The sequence below is a fragment of the Betta splendens genome, chromosome 9 (genome assembly GCF_900634795.4).
Source record: "Betta splendens chromosome 9, fBetSpl5.4, whole genome shotgun sequence".
NCBI lineage: Eukaryota > Metazoa > Chordata > Actinopteri > Anabantiformes > Osphronemidae > Betta > Betta splendens.
The window spans coordinates 3,783,067-3,801,570 of NC_040889.2; the positions used below are offsets into that span (position 1 = coordinate 3,783,067).

Consider the following 18,504-nt stretch of genomic DNA (forward strand, 5'->3'; position numbering starts at 1 on the left):
CCTCACCTTAGAAACGCTCAAGTTGCTGGTGTGTCACACATACTGTCTCTCCCTCCTGATCCTTTTCTTCTAGTTTTCCCCCAGCAAGCGGTTGAAGCCTGCTACTTCCTTGAACCTGCTGCCATGCTCTTAGTTACTGTACTCTGAGTTTAACATTTAAGTCCTAGTTTCCTTCAGCTTGCCCAGCAGTGGCTTTCTTTCTAGTTTTCTTTTATTTGTTGCCCTGCAGTTGAAGCGCCTTAAGTTTGACTTGTCTGCCCTTATTAATAGCAGTTAATGATTTTGAATAAATTTGTCTCTCTCGTGACTTTGCGCCTTGGTACCAGTCCATTAGAGGTTGTAGTCTGTTCATTATTTGTGCAAACTCCATGCATTATTATTATTTCTATTTTATATTTACACAACGTGGAACAACTTTTCTGTGCAACATTTGTGCAAACCGGTACAAGATTTATATTTAAACACTTTCCAATGAGCTTATACTCTACCTCTGTACTGTAGTGCGCCAACAACTCTGCTCCGTACTTTGCTGTTATGTAAGCCATTTCCATACTATTAAAGGTTTTTCTTATCTTATCTTATCTTAGCAGGAGGAAGATGAAGATAGTTGTCAATGATTTTATGCCAGCCGTGCTACAGGCCATGTTTGGAAAAAAAGCATTTATCTAATTAAAACTTTTGTTATTCTTTTATTAGTTTTTGTTTATTGTCTCTCCTGCTGCTGCAAACACAATATGTCCCCATTATGGGATAAAGTCATATACTGTAAATCACCTGCAATGGGTTGTGCAAATTTAGATACTACTGTATGTGCAAATTTCATTGTACATTGTAGGCGCAAAGTGTATCATTATGCAGTGGAAATAAGAATGATGTATGTTACAAGTAAGTAACATACCAGTGCCCACAAACACAGAATTATACCAAATTAAAATTGGAAATTGAGTTCATTAAAGGCAGCATTTTCTCTATAAGTCAGAAAACAGACAGTGTCTTCACTGTAATAGATGTCCTCATCAATCTGCTATCTGGATAATTAATGAGCTGCCGTGTGGCCCGTCAGGCAGTAGCCGTGTGGAATGAATGTTTATTAAATATAGTGTCATATCATCAGCACTGATGAAGTGTGGAATATGGAGGACACAAGGACAAACAGAGGACCAAGCTCACATTCGTCCCACTATAGTTATTTCATATTCATGGAAGGGGATCAGTGTATTATACTTTTGGACTGTATTTGCTGTTTTAGAATCACAACTTACATTTTGTACAAATCAGAGATGTTGGTACACGTGTGTAACGGAGATTAATATGTTATTTACACCTTTATGCACCTTTTTGAATCCCTCTCCCATCGCCCCCCATCGCTTCACATGTGACAGTCCAGGCCTCCACCTTTTGAAGGTGCTGTTGTCCTCGTCCTGTCTGGTGTCTGTGTCTGTGGTGTGATGTCATTTCTGTTCTGCTTCCTGTCTGTGCCCTGTCTGATTGTGCTGATCACCTACACCTGTTGCCATACCCTCTATTTAAGACCTCCTCAGTCTATTTGTCTTTGTTGGGCCATCATTGATGTTACCCTTGGTGTGCAGCAGTGCTTCTCAATTATTTTTTGTTACGCCCCCCTGCAGGAAGAAGTAAACATTTTGCGCCCCCCCCCCCCTTAGAATTTGATAAAAAGCTAAATTCTTTCCAGCTTTTCACATTAGAGCTTAGATTCAAACCTACAACCTAAGCATCAGGGGCATAATGCAATAACCACTGCACCAAACAGTGGGTGTGGTTGTAGGGTTTGCTACACTCCCTTATATAGTTTTAACAGTTTGCTGTGTTTGCTGGTTTACTGAACTAGTGTGTGTTAACAAAGCGAGTCCATTGTTGGTGATATTTGTCACATTTTCCCGGAAAAAAACTCCAGCGACTGATCAACGTGATTCGGGTGTAATGTATTTGAGTGAACATGTGGTATGGGTCGAGCATGTGGGTTCTCACTCTTCTGTCTGTTGGTCTGGCCTCCTTTTATGAACACACCAGAGTTTGAACTCCTTTGTAGTTGTGTTAAGGGACCTGAGCCCCTTCAGAAAGTACCTACTGCTCTGAACCTTCTTGTTCACAGCTGAGGAGTTCTTGTTCCAGTCCAGTTTATTGTCCAAGTACACTTCCAGAATTTTTTTCCAAAACTAGATGCATATCACATATAAAATAAATAAATAAGAGGAAAGATATAAGAAATAGCAAAAGGCTGAGCGAGGCTCCCACCTGCAGAGTGCAGGTAGCATATGTAAAGGCCAATGTGACCAAAGAGCAAAAAATAGGAAAATCTAAGCTGCCAGTGTGCAAAATCTATATTAATAAATACATAATAACTCTAGGTTTAAGAATCAGCAGCTTGTGTCCTGATTAATGCACCTTCTAATTGCACTGGTTTATTGAGTGTTAACACTATTAACTTCACTGAGGGATAGATGAGGGCTAATTAACGGTGCTTGTTGTAGAGTCTGATTGCAGCAGAGAGGTCTGCAGAATCTCTCCTTCACACAGCGAGAGAGAGTCTGTGACTGAAGGGAGGATGAAAAGGGACCAGACACTAAACCCAGTCTGTCAGACACATTGCTCTGTGGCCTCCAGGTGTCAAAGGTTGGATTATGTTCAAACCTCTGCCTAAAATAATATTTTTTAATCATTTTTTTTCATTATTATTATTTCTTATATTATTTTCTGAAAGCACTACTATAACCCAAAATTTTCGCCTAAGGTCGAACTGTGTCTTCACTGGTATGTACTGCATCATTACGAAAGCAGCTGATTCAAATCCGAGTCCAGCGGTCCAGGTCTGACTTCACTCCAGACTCCAGTCCGGAGACTCAGTGATCCAATCCAGACTCAGTCCGGAGACTCAGTGATCCAATCCCGACTCAGTCCGGAGATTCAGTGATCCAATCCAGACTCAGTACGGAGACTCAGTGATCCAATCCAGACCCAGTCCAGAGACTCAGTGATCCAATCCAGACTCCAGTCCGCGGATCCAGTCCTTGTTATGCTGCGTCCTGTCTCTGTAGCCAGGGCAGTGATTGGACGCTGGCTGCTTGGCAGGAAGAAAGAGCTGCTGTGTCGAGGCCGAGAACTCACACACAAACCGGATTTGGACGCTACCGGACCCTTACGTGGAGGTGATAAATAGCCCACTGGACAGTCGTAGGGTCTGTTTACCGGCTCGTCGGTGGCTGGAAAGCGTTGTCTGCGTGCTGCTGCTGTGAAGGCCGCTACGGTCCCGGCTGTGTGTCACAGCAATAATCCGCCGCTATTAATGAGGCTGAGGGGAGACTGGAGCTGCGGGTGGCGCACACAAAGCTGTCTGACATGTAAGCTGCTATCTCTGGCTGACAGCTGAGGCTGCCCACCGGATAAGCATCCCGTCGACTGAGCTGAAGACACGGCTGTCTGTCACGGGGGCAGCGTTCCCCCGTTACCGTGGATCCGTTTGACCAGGACGCCGTAAAAAGCGCAGTTTGGAGCCTTTTTGCATTAGGTGAGTGGATCCGCAGTTCGGGCTAGCGCAGCGACCTTCTGGCTGCTTCACCCCACCGGTGTCATCTCCTAATTAAAAATAAGTCCTGGGCTTACAGTTGCCTTAAGGCCTCAAGTATAAAGCGTGTTTTTGTGTGTGTTGATTCACACGCAGCTGATCGAGAGCACCACACAAATGTTCAAATGTGAGCAGCGGGTCCGCTAAGTGGAACTGCGTCCTGAATGAGAATAAACGGCGACTGTTGAGCGTCGTCTTCTTTATGCTAACCAGTGGGACTCCGTTGTTGCGCGTGCGGCTCGTGAGCGCAAGGATCGCCAGGCGGAGGCGGCAACAGTTGGACACTGACACAGCTGCTGTTTCTCCCAGTGTCGATCACATGGTTGTGGTCCGTGCTTAGCGGTGGTGCCGCTGCGGTCAGGACTCGCGTTCGGTTCGGTTCGGTTTCATGAGCAGAGGTGAGTGTGTTCACGGTGCTGTAATAGAGAACGAACACCCAGTGATTGCAGTTAACCTGACAAACTACTGCACTTGAAAGCAACAAACGGATCGTCATCAGGCAGAGGTCAAGTAATGAACAATTAAGCTGAATGTGACTCTATCAGTTAATTAAATGATCCGCCCCTTGTCATCTGTATCTGAAAGGAAAGCGGCCAGTACTGCACATAACGCCCCATTAATGGCGTAACCTCTAACATTTAATGTCGTTTTGACTTGATAGGTTAGACACCTGCACGTCCACGATATCCCAGCTTCCTCTCGTTCTTCCTGTTTTTCCACACTTTTTTCTCCCTCCTCATCCACCTCGCCCTTTTGCTCCCGTTCTTCCTTGAGTACAGATTTAGACAATTAAGAGTATTCTAGCCTGTCCCTCGAGGTACCGTGTATCAGTATTAAGTCTGTTTGTCTTCATTAATGGGTGTCAGGGCTTGCTCTTAAGGGACGTACTGTGGAATAGCAAACAAGCCTGCTCCAGCCACCGCTTCATTGATTTCCCAATTCGGGGTGGCAGCATTAAACGGCAACATTTCAAGTAATGCACTCATCGCTCTGTAATCACGGGAGATATTCTCATTATTAAATTCTCATCAAGTTAATGACCCTCAACTGTAGGCAAGACTTTGAAACAATTGTCTGATGAGGGATGAAGCGGATGTTCTGACCTTTCCAGAGTCAGCTGAAATCCAGGAGTTACACATCTGGCTGTTTAAACTGTTATGAGTTATAATATATAATTTAACAGTGAGGCATGACCAGAACAATGGGCAGTGGAGTGGCCTGAAAAATAATATCAGCACATGTCAAGGTATCTGTGTGAGTGTAAAATAGAACATGCACTTTAGTTTATGAATAGGCGAGGGGCTCATTGATAATATTTTATAATTCAGTGATTGTTTGTGTTGTCTTCAGCTGCTATCGTTACCAGTGTAGATGAGCTGTGTCATTGTGAACTAAAGCCAGCTGCATTTTATGATAAAAGGACAGATTGGGAGCGGACTCATAATGGCTGCATACGGAGTTCATATTTCTAGACAATGATAATCAATAAGCACCTTGAATAAGGGTTTGATAACGAAAAAACACAGGTTTCAGTTATACCAGTACTTCCCAATAACCTCATCCTTTGTTAGTGTATTATTTACCAGTCTGATCTCACATTCACTTGGTTTTATTTCTGCCGTGTGTTATAACAACAGAAATAAAACAAAATCAGTCAGCATCCTCGTCAAACCTTTACTTGCATTGTTTTGTTTTTTTTCACAATCTAAAGAATAATATGTTTACCTCCACTGTGCATTTGGGGACTTCAGCAGATGTGGATTTAGAGCAGCTGTTTGAGCAGCTGTTACAGTTAGGTACAGCTTTCCAGTTTTCATTCATGGTCTTTAGGTTTCCTTATCTTGGGCCCATTGTATATACAGGAAATCAAGCTTATCTCTACAACATACATGTATGTGTCAAACTTGGGCTTGTGGGATAGATCTGGTCCAGTTATATGCGTCCCGCAAGACCATGTTTTTTTATAAAATGGCTTATATGAAACACCAGTAAGGCTACAACTATAATGAAATACATCCAGAGTGACAGGCTCGTCAAACAGAGGTGCGGTGAGCTGGGTGAGCAAATCCGTTCCTTCATGGACAGTAAAGGAAAAGAGTCCAGGAAATGTGAGCTGGCGTTTCTGATGGGCACGACGTCTCACCTCAGGGTCTTAAACCTTCACATTATCCCTGATAAGTGTGTTGTGTGTGTCATGTGTGTTGCAGTGAAGTCGAGTTCATGAGAGGACACAATGCGCCATTATAATTTTCCCTGTTGCCAAGTAAAGTCGAACCAAGTCAGCATGTTCCCAAACGCACCCTTTGAGGATGAATTGAGTTCACACTGCTCTTTGGTACATGAAAAATCATTTGGACCTGCTTCGTAACCCATTTGCCTTCAAATGGAAGCTGCACCTGCACAGAATAAGATGGAGATGCTGTATAAAGGAAAAGGACGTCACTGGTCACTGGCTTGTGTATGTTTGGTAGCACATATCTGTGAGAATAGATTCTGTGATGAGGATGAAGCAAACATCAGAAAAGGAGTCGTCTCACCGATGAACAGTGAACACAGAACCAGACCCCAAATATAAACAAAGCTGCTGTTAGATCATCCAGCTCTGACCATACTGCATTATAAAGCAATGAAAATGGAAGGTTATAAGATGCACTCTAAATATGTTAAATGTTCAATTAGGATTTCCTTAGGATGACCCAAACTGAAGCTGTAATTGACTATGAGGCCACTCTGTATAGTTTATTCTGATTAACTTGAATTTGAACCATTTTGAGTTAAGTTATTTTTCTTATACATTGGTCAATTCGATCCAATCACTGGCGTTATAACTGACTATTAGTAATAGCATATATTGCAAAACTGAATGATGAACGTGTGACAGGCCACAGGCACTGCTTTCATCAAGAGCAGGGCAGAACGCCAGAGTTCAGCACATTTTCACTGTATGATGAACAAAATGAGTCACATTTCAAAAGGCTACCATGTTTTGCTTTGGTCATATTGGTTGAATTTGAGAACTAAAGTCAGCCTGCAGATGAATGTTTCAGTATAAAGCTCCTTTCTTTCCAGCCTCCATCCCAGAGCTGGAGCATGATTAATTACTTCATTTCGGCCACTAAAGGTCCATGTCCCTCTAAACTAGGCACTAGTTTATCTTGCAGGACAGTAGAGAGCACAGTGATTCCATTTTTTAAAGATGCTAATTGTAGCTAGGAGATCCTGTCTAAGTGATAGCCAGTTTTTCAAATTAAAAGAATGCTTGTGACAATAAAAGCTTTTTCACAGCCTTAATGACATGATGATAATGTGATATAGAATATGGGTACCGGTCCAAAGCTTTGAGAACTACCTCCAGATCAAGGAGCTGGTGGTGGTCACACATCACACATGCAGTGTACGGGGGAGGGGGCAGACTATCCTCCCAAAGTCAATGTAATTTCTGCTAATCATGGCCAACTTTTAATAAAGTGAGAGACGACAAACTCTTTTATTGACATCCTAATCAATACTTGTATTGACTTCATCTTTCCTGTTCCCTAGTGCCATGACTCAGCCTGGACAGCAGCTGCTCCCCACATAGAGGTCACTTTACCTCTCCTTCCATTTGCGTTAGTCCAGAGGATGCTGGGAATGTGTCGTGGGCGGAGGAAGTTTCTGGCGGCCTCCCTCGCCCTGCTCTTCATTCCAGCACTCACTTGGCTTTACCTGTCAGTTGGAGGTTTTCAAGGTAAGTGCCATTACTTTAATAATTCAGTGTCAGTGTCTCGTTACTGGTCTGGCCGTCCCGCCTGCGTCCAGTTACTGGTCCATCCGTCCGTCTGCGTCCAGTTACTGGTGCACATTAAGCCAGGTTTTGCTGGAGGTTTATTCTTCAATAAAGACGATATGAATAAAAGTGAAATGTACAGTATGCCATAATGTTAAACATCTAAAGTCATTCCAAAAATCCTAAAGCAACAACTTTGTGGTAGGCAAAGTCACCCTCATCGCCCCTGTTTCTTCTGGAGGTGGTACATTAATGAGTTACTGAGGCCTGTCCACAGTTGATTACTTCCCCCAGACAATACAGTCATGCACTTCTTGGAGCCATTTTAATGACTTTGACTTGCTGGATTGAAATGCTGCAGTAGTGCCATTATTAATTATGATTAAATTGACAATTCTGACTCAGGGTCACAGTCTCAGGGGAGTGTACATATGAATACTCAACCATAGTGCAAGAGTGACCACAGTTTGCAAAGTAATTATTAGCTGTGGCAGTGGGGGGGTGAAGGAGGTTGGAATGTGATGGGTTGTGAAAGATCGTGGCTGTAGGGAGCATCAGCTATAATGTGTAAGACAGGAACAATGTGCTTGTGCTGCCTGCGTCTCAGCCTGTACCTCCCTCACATGGCTGCTCTGTCACTGACCTGCTGTTGTTCCTGTTTATTCTCCATCTGATGTCGGACCGAGTAAGAGGTGGTAGATCACTGCATCACATTCACCCATCCACACACAAACACTCACATCGGTGTAGGGCAACTTGGGGTTCAATGCTTTGTCCAAGGACACCAAAGCATGTGACGATAAATCAAAAAATATATTATGAACAGGCAGGATATTGCAAAAACAAACTATTGACTTGCTACTGTCCCTATACAGGTTCTCATTTTCCATCCACTTCACATTTACAGCATCACTTTTTGTTTGTCTGTGGCAAAAAATCTTAATAAAATGCATTTACATTTGTGGTTAAAACGCAACGTTCAACTGAGTAAAGCGGAGGGAATCTTCCCTCAGATCCTCTTTGTTATTGTGTCAACACTAATTATTGTTGTTCAGTAATAAAACCAAATGGTCCAACTACAGTACACCTAGAAGGTACAATAATACAGTAGTGCGACCTGGTGCTAAGAACAAGCATTGTTTTTTTTCTTGCATCTTTTGCAAATTATTATTTTAATTTAATATTTAAATTGACTGTTTAATAGCCGACCAGAGATGAAGGCCATTCTGTCTCCTTGTTGTTCTGTTGTGTCCTTGAATTACCAGAATTCACTTCCTGTGTTTGTGTTCGGACAATTCTTTGACAGGGCTGCATGAGCAATATTGGCTCTAGATACAGTTTAGTACAGTACATACTAAAGATAGAGCTTATAATTCAGTTTAATCTCCCATCACACCTCCTATTATTCCAGCTCTCATCATCGAGTCAACCTCTCTTTTGAAGGTGTACAGTAACGCACTCCACACTGTAGCTTGCAACATACAGTACAGGACATGACAGTTTCAGGCCCCTGTAACTTTATTTAGCTCCGCATCAACAGGCTCGGTGGAGACAGGGCTACAGTATGTGGCTCAGCACAGAGACCTGCATCACAGTCCCAACTGGACCTTATCTTTAAGCTGCATGGTCTTCGGCAGTGCCAGGCATTTGTTACTAAAAGCCATGAGGTCCCCCACAAAGAGGGCAGACCAAAGCAAGACCCATATGAACGATCTGTTGCTGCGTGTGCATGCATGTGCGGAATAGAGCAAAGGTTTAAAAAGATTCTGCAAAAATGGTGGTCTAAATCCAACATACAGTGAGTGTTTTATCCATCAGGAAACTCTGCCTTGATCTACACACCACGCATGAAGAGACGGCAACTCGGATTCTTCAACCCCAGGAATCCCCAGCACCAGCTCACTAGCCTCTGTAGTCTAGATACCTGTAACTGCTTGAGATACAGAGACATATTAGTGTCAGGTTTATCAAGAATGATCAAAAACATTACTAAAAGCAGTAAAATTATGAATATTAATGCACAATTTACTGTAATAAAATTATGTCGGAGCAGCAGCACAAGCAAGACAAAAGCAGTGTAAAATGTATTTATATTATTTCAGCTGTGCTCTCAAACGTTTATATATTTGTATAATGTAAGCTACTGTAAAGCAGTGAGTTTTCCAGGTAAGTCGTGTTATGTATGATGTATGCTAATGGTAAAGATGCCTACTCTTCCACTGCTCTCCAAATACCAGCCATCTAAGCTTTACATAAGATTCAACGTCCCTGACAATACTGTGTTGCTTTCTATTAATATGATGATTACCCAGCTCATAACATCCATCTGCCCTAACACAGTCTGTTAGGTGGCCACCCCTGCAGTTTATTTTTTTTTTAAGTTTTTTTAAAAAAAAAAAGAGGACTGTTAAATGCTCATGGATTGTTTGATATTTAAATCTACAGTACAGACATCAGTCGGTGGTGCACAGCATCGAAAACACACCTGTGTCACCTGCTTCTAGAACCTGAACGGAGGCTGGTTGCAGAGAGGAGCTTGGTAGCTAAAGCATCTTCCCCCCTTTTTTAATGTTGAACCACCAATAAACCACTGCAGAGAGATGCAGGAAGACAAGCTGGTGCTGATCATTAGGAGCTTTGGAAGTGAGGAGATGCAGAGAAGCTGATGTAGGAAGCTGTGATCTATGTTCCTGAGTCTAGTAAAAATCTGGGTGCTTCAATAGTCACTGGACAAACGGTCACTTTGACAAAGCAGGCTCCTGATTTTATAGAGGTCTCCTCAGAGGGAAGCAGGGGTTCAGAGGTTTTCATAATACATGATGTAAAGGAAGGATGTTGACACCATGGTTCCTCACAATAGAACCTGAAGCAACATTATGTCATCCAGAGAAACCATCTGATTTAAAACATGTCGCTATCATCAAGGCCCTATTATAATCATTTCAGTATTATCTGAATTTAGTTGAGGATGTTATTGGATGTCCAGATGTTTTAACTAATTAATTGGGCTCATATGGTTTCGAACACACTGTTTCTGGAGTTAACATCTATTACTGCATGTTCTCTCTATCACTTTATTTCAGGCTGCTCTGAAAATAGAGGAGCAGTCAACTTCTCAAGCTGGAAGTTTCTGCTTAAAGTTATTGTTGTTTTTTTTTTTTTGTATTTTGAAGGTTACACAGCGTTAGTTCTTTGTCAGGCTGCAAACCGTCCTTACCACAAAGCGATGGATTAATGCTTTTTGCAGTAAAGCTACGCAAAGCCTTTAGCCATGCCAGTGCCTTAGTAATGAGTTTTACTTTTTTGGAAAAGGCCTTCTACTGTACCATCTACTGTACGTAAAATAAAAAATGTAATTCTTTACATGTACCTATAGACTGTGACCTTGTTTTGAACAGATGAGTCCAGTTCCACTCGTCTCGTTCCACTCGACTAAACTTTTGCTTTTTTGTTTAAATAAAATAATGATTAAAAAAAACATAATGCAAACTGGTTTACTTGGATGTCTACTATACTTATTTCTAAATGAGACGGTGTATATTTACAGAGCTAGCATGTGCACCAGCAGGCTGTAGAAGAGCATAGGCTCTGACCAGTGAAGCTACTAGGGCAGTGAAATACACTGGACCCCGCATTGACCTGATTACCGTGTGTGTGTGCGTTCGTGCGTCAATGCGTCAATAGTGTTGTAATGGGCTGCAGACTATTTACTGCCTAGTAGTTTAGATTTAGGTTTAAATGAAAGGTTTAGATTTGAATAATGGAAATGAATGAAATGGAAAAAATAAATGAATTACTATTATGAATTACTCATAAAAACTTTACATGTAATATCTCCAGCACCTTTTTTCAGACTTTCATGTGGCATATCAGGCAGCAAACTCTTTGGGAACAGAGCCTTTTCTATCAGAGCTCCAACTTTACCAAATTGCTGCACGAGGAGCTAAAAATGTCTGAGTCAGTATTGTCTCTTAAAACCCAAACAGGAATGTGCACACCCACTTTTATAGTGAATGGCTATAGGAAAGTAGACGGGTTCATTCTCTCCCCACTGCTCTTCTCCCTGTACACTAATGACTTCACCTCAGTGAACCAGTTTGTGAAGCTCCTGAAGTATACAGACAACATGACCGTTGTTGGGCTCATCCAGGATGGTGATAAGTCTGCATACAGATGGGAGGTGGAGCAGCTGGTCCAGTGGTGCAGTCAGAACCAGCTGGAGCTCAACACACTCAAGACTGTGGAGATGATAGTGGACTTAAGGAAGAACCCCCTGCTCCCCTCCCCCTCACCATCCACAATAACACCGTGTCTACCTTGGACTCATTCAGGTTTCTAGGGCCCACAACCTCACAGGACCTGAAGTGGTCCCCCCACATAGACACTGTCCACAAAATGGCCCAGCAGAGGTGGTGCTTCTTGAGACAGCTCAGGAAGTTCAACCTGCCCCAGGAGCTGCTCACTATCTTCTATACTGCCATCATCTAGTCTGTCCTCTGCACCCCCATCACTACTGTATGTGGTTTGGTTCAGCTACCAAACAGGACAGACACAGAATGCAGCGAGTGGTCCTATCAGCAGAAAAGGTCATTGGGACTGACCTTCCGTCCATTGAGCATCTGGCTCAGCCAGACTCAGCAAACATTACTGCTGACCCCACACACCTAGCACACAAACTGTTTAAGCTCCTCCCCTCTGGCAGGCGTCACAGAGCTATAGCCACCAGAACCAGCAGACACAGAGCTGTGTCCGAGCTGAACTCCATCACATGCAATTCTTAATTTATTTTATTTCATCATTTCCTTTTATGCAAATGATGTATGTATATAATTGTAATAGATATTTAAATAATGAGTCAGACCGGATGCAATTCCTTGTTTGTCTTGTGCAAACCTGGCGAATAAAAACGATTTTGATTCTGGATAGTTGGAGCATTTGGCCACATTGCCTATAATGGGCATAGGCACGGTTGTGCTTATCGACCAGGCTGCTGGACTTGTGTGTTTTATTGTACAGCATATTGTACCCCCCGGTTAAAAAGTGCTTTATAAATTTATTATCATTCTTTAAAAAATGTGTTTAACTGTATAATACAAAAGGAACATTTGTGCACATTGTATTTGTATTCAATGGCAATAAGACACTACTTCATCCTTTTGTAAATTTGAGTTACTATACTGTATGTGTTTTGCTGAGAGCTGGCTGTATTAATGACCAGGTGCATCTGCTGCCCTGAAATTGCCATCTGCAATCTGTAAGCAACATGAACAAATGGCCATTGAGTCCAGTTGAATGGGATTATTCCAAGAAAATCCACTCTGCACATTAATTACAGCCTGAACAAAATGGAGTCCAGAAGGTGCTTTGGTTTTGCAGGAGAGGGATTAGCTCCATGGTTGAAAGAATCTGGGTCTATATCTTATGTCCACAGAGGACAATAAATGTAAATGAAATAACAGGCCACATCATCAACACATTTATTTATAACATGAGCTCAGTTCAGCTTAGGCTTTCACCAATAGGTAAAGCACATAAATATTCAAAATTACAAAGGTGTCACTTTAATAACAATTTGTGTTTTATGACTGTATGTTTTGTTTAGTGAGTTGTGACATGGTATGTAGACTGAAGTAAAGTGAAATTGTGGTGACCAAGGCCTTTCCAAATGTGACACTACAGTACATACATTTATATGGTAGATAATAATTTAGAATTTCCATCCTGCTTGTCTGTCATTCTTTCCACAGTGAAGCCTGTCCCACTGTCTGCAATAGAAGCCCAGGCCTCAACGCCAGGTGGGGGGCCTGGAGAGAGGCAGGCCTTAGAGTTGAGGGTTCGGGCAGTGGAGGAAGAGAACCGGGCACTGCGCCGAGAGCTCAGCCGGCCACCCAGGAGCCCATCTGCACGCCTTCCAAGTGGCGGTCACCGTGGCAACCAAAGCCGAACCCATTCAGAGGAGGGCACTGGTGATAATGAGGGCCAAAAAGTTCCTGCAGTGGGAAATAGCTCAGACTGCGTGCAGCAGCCAGTGGTGGATAAGTGTGAGGTGAGACATGTTGAAATGATATCTATAGTCACAGTCAAAATGATGAAAGAAAACCTTTGGATCTGCTCATGTACGTCCCTGAAGCAGGTTTAACGAACAAAAGTGCCAGTGTTTTATTGTTATTAACTTTACATACTGTAAATAATCACAAATACTTCTAAATACTGCTCTGTTTATTGTAAAATCACACTTGACACCAAAATGATTCTCTGCGGAAAACAAAAGAATCATTTGGCTTTAAACACGAACATTTTTTTTTACAAATGTGTTAACAGAGATTCTAAATCTACACTCCAATATTGTATATCTGTGGCAAAACATTTTTCGAAAAGAGCAGAACCCTTATTTGTCCTCGTGAGTTATTTAGTTTAAATTCATTCAAAACCTATTAGTTGCTGAGGACGAAGGACTGAGCTTGGATTCATTGAGTTTAGAGGATCCGTTCAACTGGAATTTTGAAGAGAAATCCTTTTACACTTCCAGTTCAGGTTCTATATACCTCCAGCATAAAAAATAACAAAATAAAATCATGCAGATCTATATAGTCTATATATCTATATGTTTTTTATTAGGAAGCCTAAGTGAGATGGTCAGAAGATGGCCCCGCAGATGTTTTTCTTTTTGTGCACCCATGTTTTGAGACCATCTAAGCTCAGAATAATGCCTGCTTTGTGCTTCGACTCTACCCTGTTAGAATGAACATGTGACCTTTCCTCCACAGACCATCCACGTGGCCATTGTGTGTGCAGGCTACAACGCCAGCCGCGACGTGGTGACCCTGGTAAAATCTGTCCTCTTCCACAGGTACAGCAGAGCTTCTGTTTCTATTTCACTATTCTTGACTATCAATCAGACTCTACAACAAGCAACTACCAACTGCCTTTCCATCATCAACTCAGTGACGTTAGGGGTGTTTTAATAACTTTATTTATATAACATAACACTATATTAACAATGTGCGGTAATGTGTAATACTCATTACCCATGACTCCTCTCACCGCTAATTCATTTGTTACATCCTCATACTGTCTACATTTCACATCCACTTTCTTAGGTATCGTACCTTAAAGGCTTGTACTGTGCCAGCTTGCCTCTTTCTTTCTTTCATTTAGTTAGTGCTCTTTGGCCGTACCGGCCTTTAGAAACTGTGCTGACCTCTGTACAGTGCTAAACTGTTGTAAGACGCAATACCCCACTGCAGGACATATAAAGGTTTTCTTGTACTTGTTCTTGAGTGAGTGCCTGATCGCTCAGTAAGTAGAGTTTTAGCAGGAGAAGCAGAAGGTCCCCGGTTTGATTCCCACCTCTGCTACCGTGTGTGTCCTTGAGTAAGACACTCAACATTAACCCTGGGTGCCACACATAGTATGGCACCTAGGGAGCCCAGTGCTCCCCAGGGGATGGGTCAAATGCAGAGATACATTTTCTGCAATCTTGGGATCAATAAAGCATAAATTTTTATTATTCCCAGGGCAATGCTCTACCCAACTGAGCTAGCAGGCCGCTATAAGTATTAGTACAGTATTAGTCGTAGCCTGAAATTATTTATACCCCTGGCACATTTTGACCTAAAGTTACTTTCATTCAACCAGCAGGTTCTTTTTTTGACCAGAAATGACAGGCCTCTGCCAGGTGTCATGTCAAGTGGCATTTCCACACTTTTCATTGCTTCTCAATAATCAATACAAATTCCTTTGTTGACTGTTACAGCAACCTAATGCTTTTTATAATTGCTAACCAACTTTCTGCTTGTCTACACTGGTATTTTTGCCCAATGTGATATTTTTTTATTTTTTTATTTTCTTATTTTCAATATTTTAGAACATTCAGTTCTAAATTGTCTAAGAGATCAATGATTCCTGGGAACAGCTCTGATTGTAAATTCTGACAGCATTGGGAAAAAATGAGCTTTCATGTGGCTCCTTCAGACACTTGGGATGTAAATAAAGGATTTTTACTGAAGGAGTTTAACGATGATGCTGCATCATATAGAGGGAGGGTGTTGTAGTGTAGCTTGGCCTCCTCCTCCAAGGACATCTCCAAGGTTGACCTGGCCTTCAGGACCAGCTGAGCTAGTTCAGCTCCCACATACCCTAGAGCTGCTGCTGCACCAGCAGACCACTCCAACTTTAGATTAGTTGAGTCTATAAAGGGTCTATGTAGTGTCTGATTCTCTCTGTCCTGGTTACTGTTCAGGCCAACACCAAGGAGTCCACCCTCAGTTTGGATGTTCTGCCTGGTGTCAAATACAATCTTGTTTTTCTAAATATCTGAAGATGTTCTACAGCCAGATAATCAGGCAGAAGGGCACAAGATGTAATCTGACATACATATGCACTGCAGTAGATTCTCTTACACACAGGCTAATAAATGAAGCTCCTTCTTGCTGTGAAGCAACACCACCATGTTGCAGATGTCAGTTTGTATCAGGATACTGTTAACCTGTGTGTGTGTGTGTGTGTGTGTGTGTGTGTGTGTGTGTGTGTGTGTGTGTGTGTGTGTGTGTGTGTGTGTGTGTGTGTGTGTGTGTGTGTGTGTGTGTGTGTGTGTGTGTGTGTGTGTGTGTGTGTGTGTGTGTGTGTGTGTCCCCACAGACGAAACCCCCTACATTTCCATTTCATCACAGACGCCATTGCTCAGCAGATCCTATCGTCTCTGTTCCGTACCTGGATGGTTCCTGCTGTCAGAGTTGACTTCTACGATGCAGATGAACTTAAGGTGATGAACACAGATGACTAACAATCCTTCATTCAGAAAATGGTTCTTAGTGAATCACATAATAAAGACCACAGCAATAAGTCTTCTGACACATTATGAGCAGCTAATTTAATCTCAGCCCTGCTTTCATGTATTTCAGTCTGAGGTGTCATGGATTCCTAACAAACATTACTCTGGCATCTATGGTCTGATGAAGCTGGTGCTGACAAAGACCCTGCCGTCCAACCTGCAGAGGGTCATCGTTCTGGACACAGACATCACCTTTGCCACTGACATTGCTGAGCTTTGGGCTGTCTTCCACAAATTCAGAGGTTTGGACTTTTTGGAATTGAAAATGTATATAGGAGTATTTTCAGCTGTTTTGTCCTAAAACTGGTGATCTTCACAGGGTTTAATTTTCATCAAGCATGTGCTTTGAGTTGTCTGCTTCCTGAACCCACAACCGGGCGACAGGAGCGCAACACACTAACCACTGTACCACAGCCGGGGCCTTATGTAAAATAAGCTATAATAAATAATATTCTTTCAATATAACGAACCAATAACCAAATTAGAAAAATGAAATTACTAATGACAACAATACATGTGTGATAGAAAATTTTTAAATAGTAACATTTCCAGGAATGAGTTTCACACTGACAGTGATGTGGGTCTGGTGTGTAACAGGACATTAAAGCTAATGAAATATCAGCATTAAGCTAAGTAGCATCAATACATGTCTGCTGTCTCGCTGGTTGGGACTGGACATGGTTTTCCTGTGGGCCTTTTCTCTGTGTATTATATGACCCTATAGGAAAGTAAACATTAATCATATGTCACTTCCTGATAGCCATTAGTTCATAGTTCATGTTAAGTGGTCTGAGGTCTGGGAACTGCTCAAAGGTGGTGATTTATTCATCCGTGTTGGAAATCGCTGCTGCTGGTGGCCTGTTTTTATATATATATATATATATATATATATATATATATATATATATATAAAATGTGTGAACCCTACAATTCTACCTGCGTATAAGAACCCCAGGGAAATTAGCCCAGCACGGCAGAGCTCATTTTTCATTGTGCACCATGCCCTCCAGGGGCTGCAACCGCACACCCTTGACACCTGACAAATTTGAGGTTTGCAAGAGTTTGTGGGGGTGGTTAGATGGCAGGTTAAGGTCATGTGTTTAATGTGGGGTGTCAAAGTCTCCAGCTGTGTTGTACATAAAGACATCTGGGCCTTCGGGAGGTTACCATATAGTACAATGCGAATGCAGCCCAAAAATACATGCAGTTTATTGAGTAATAGTTTCACTTTCCTCCCTATTCCTGGTGTCATGCTGTTCTTGCTTCTTTATAACTCTGTGTGACTTCAATTCTATCTCTGCAACATCATGCTTTTATGTCTGCATGTACACACACACACACACACACACACACACACACACACACGTGCAAAACCTCAGAAACTAGAACTCTATTCCTGGGCACTGTGGAGGAGGAATGCTCTAGATAGTCTTGGGGAAACAGAAGCTTATCAGAGGAAAAAACTTGGCTTGATATAATTTTACTGTAAGTGACATGAACAATAATTGCCATCACTGGTGTGATGAAGCTACTGAGCTGCATCGAGCAGTCACACTCTGACTGTAACCTGTGTAGCATGATGCAGCCTCACGCTTAAGGGGTGCCTTCATCTCTTTCTGGTAGACAATCTCACGGCCTCACATAATACGGCATCTCCCCACCTGATGCCGTACGCTATATATGTAATGCCGCTTCTCTTATGTATGTGTTTATTTAATGAAGTAAGATGCCTCAAACCATGTGGTTTGGTATTAGTAGCAGTAATGGCAGATGATGCTTTGGCAGAGCAACCTCACATCCACCTGTCCTTGACTCAGGAACACTCAACCATATTACATTTTTAAGTGCTTGAGAAATGATTCCTTTGAAATTTCTTAAGTGACACCAAGGCTTTTTAGCTGACTCGCTTAGTTTTCAAGGCCACTATGACAGAAAGTTCCAGGCCTTGGTGCAGTCAGAGAGACAGCATTGACTGTAAAATGTGGAGGCTGTCCATACATATGTAGAGTAATAACATAAATAGGTCTGTGCAGGGTTCAGTCCAGCTAATATTGGGTTGTAAGGAGTGACACCAGTCAGGCTGCTGCACCTGACAACGGGCTTCAAATAACAAGCTACAAAGCAAATGTCAAAGACAAAGGAGCATCTTGTGCTGGCGAGAACAGCCACTGAATTTAAATGTACTGTCTGTCCTTGGATTTGTCTGTGTGGATCCCACGGCCTCCTACTCATGAGCTTGGGGCATTTATTTTTAAGTTGTCAAGCGGTTTTTATTCTCATTCAGTTAGTGTAGCGTGTTTGAGTTTTGGCTACATTCCTGTG

At 42.3% G+C, this 18,504-nt stretch overlaps 1 protein-coding gene across 2 annotated transcripts in view; it reads left to right on the plus strand.

Moving 5' to 3' along the window:
* Positions 1 to 3,062: 3,062 nt before the first annotated feature.
* Positions 3,063 to 18,504, plus strand: part of large1 (LARGE xylosyl- and glucuronyltransferase 1) — a 28,056-nt gene continuing 12,614 nt past the window's right edge. The window contains exons 1-6 of one of the 2 annotated variants that reach the window (XM_029160396.3): positions 3,063 to 3,526; positions 7,124 to 7,310; positions 13,097 to 13,395; positions 14,117 to 14,199; positions 15,990 to 16,113; positions 16,253 to 16,424. In XM_029160396.3, the coding sequence (XP_029016229.1) occupies positions 7,205 to 7,310; positions 13,097 to 13,395; positions 14,117 to 14,199; positions 15,990 to 16,113; positions 16,253 to 16,424 (784 nt within the window). In that variant the 5' untranslated portion in view covers positions 3,063 to 3,526; positions 7,124 to 7,204. Of the gene's footprint in view, positions 3,527 to 3,661; positions 3,982 to 7,123; positions 7,311 to 13,096; positions 13,396 to 14,116; positions 14,200 to 15,989; positions 16,114 to 16,252; positions 16,425 to 18,504 lie in introns of those variants that run through there. The other variant, XM_041072130.2, reaches the window with a different exon arrangement.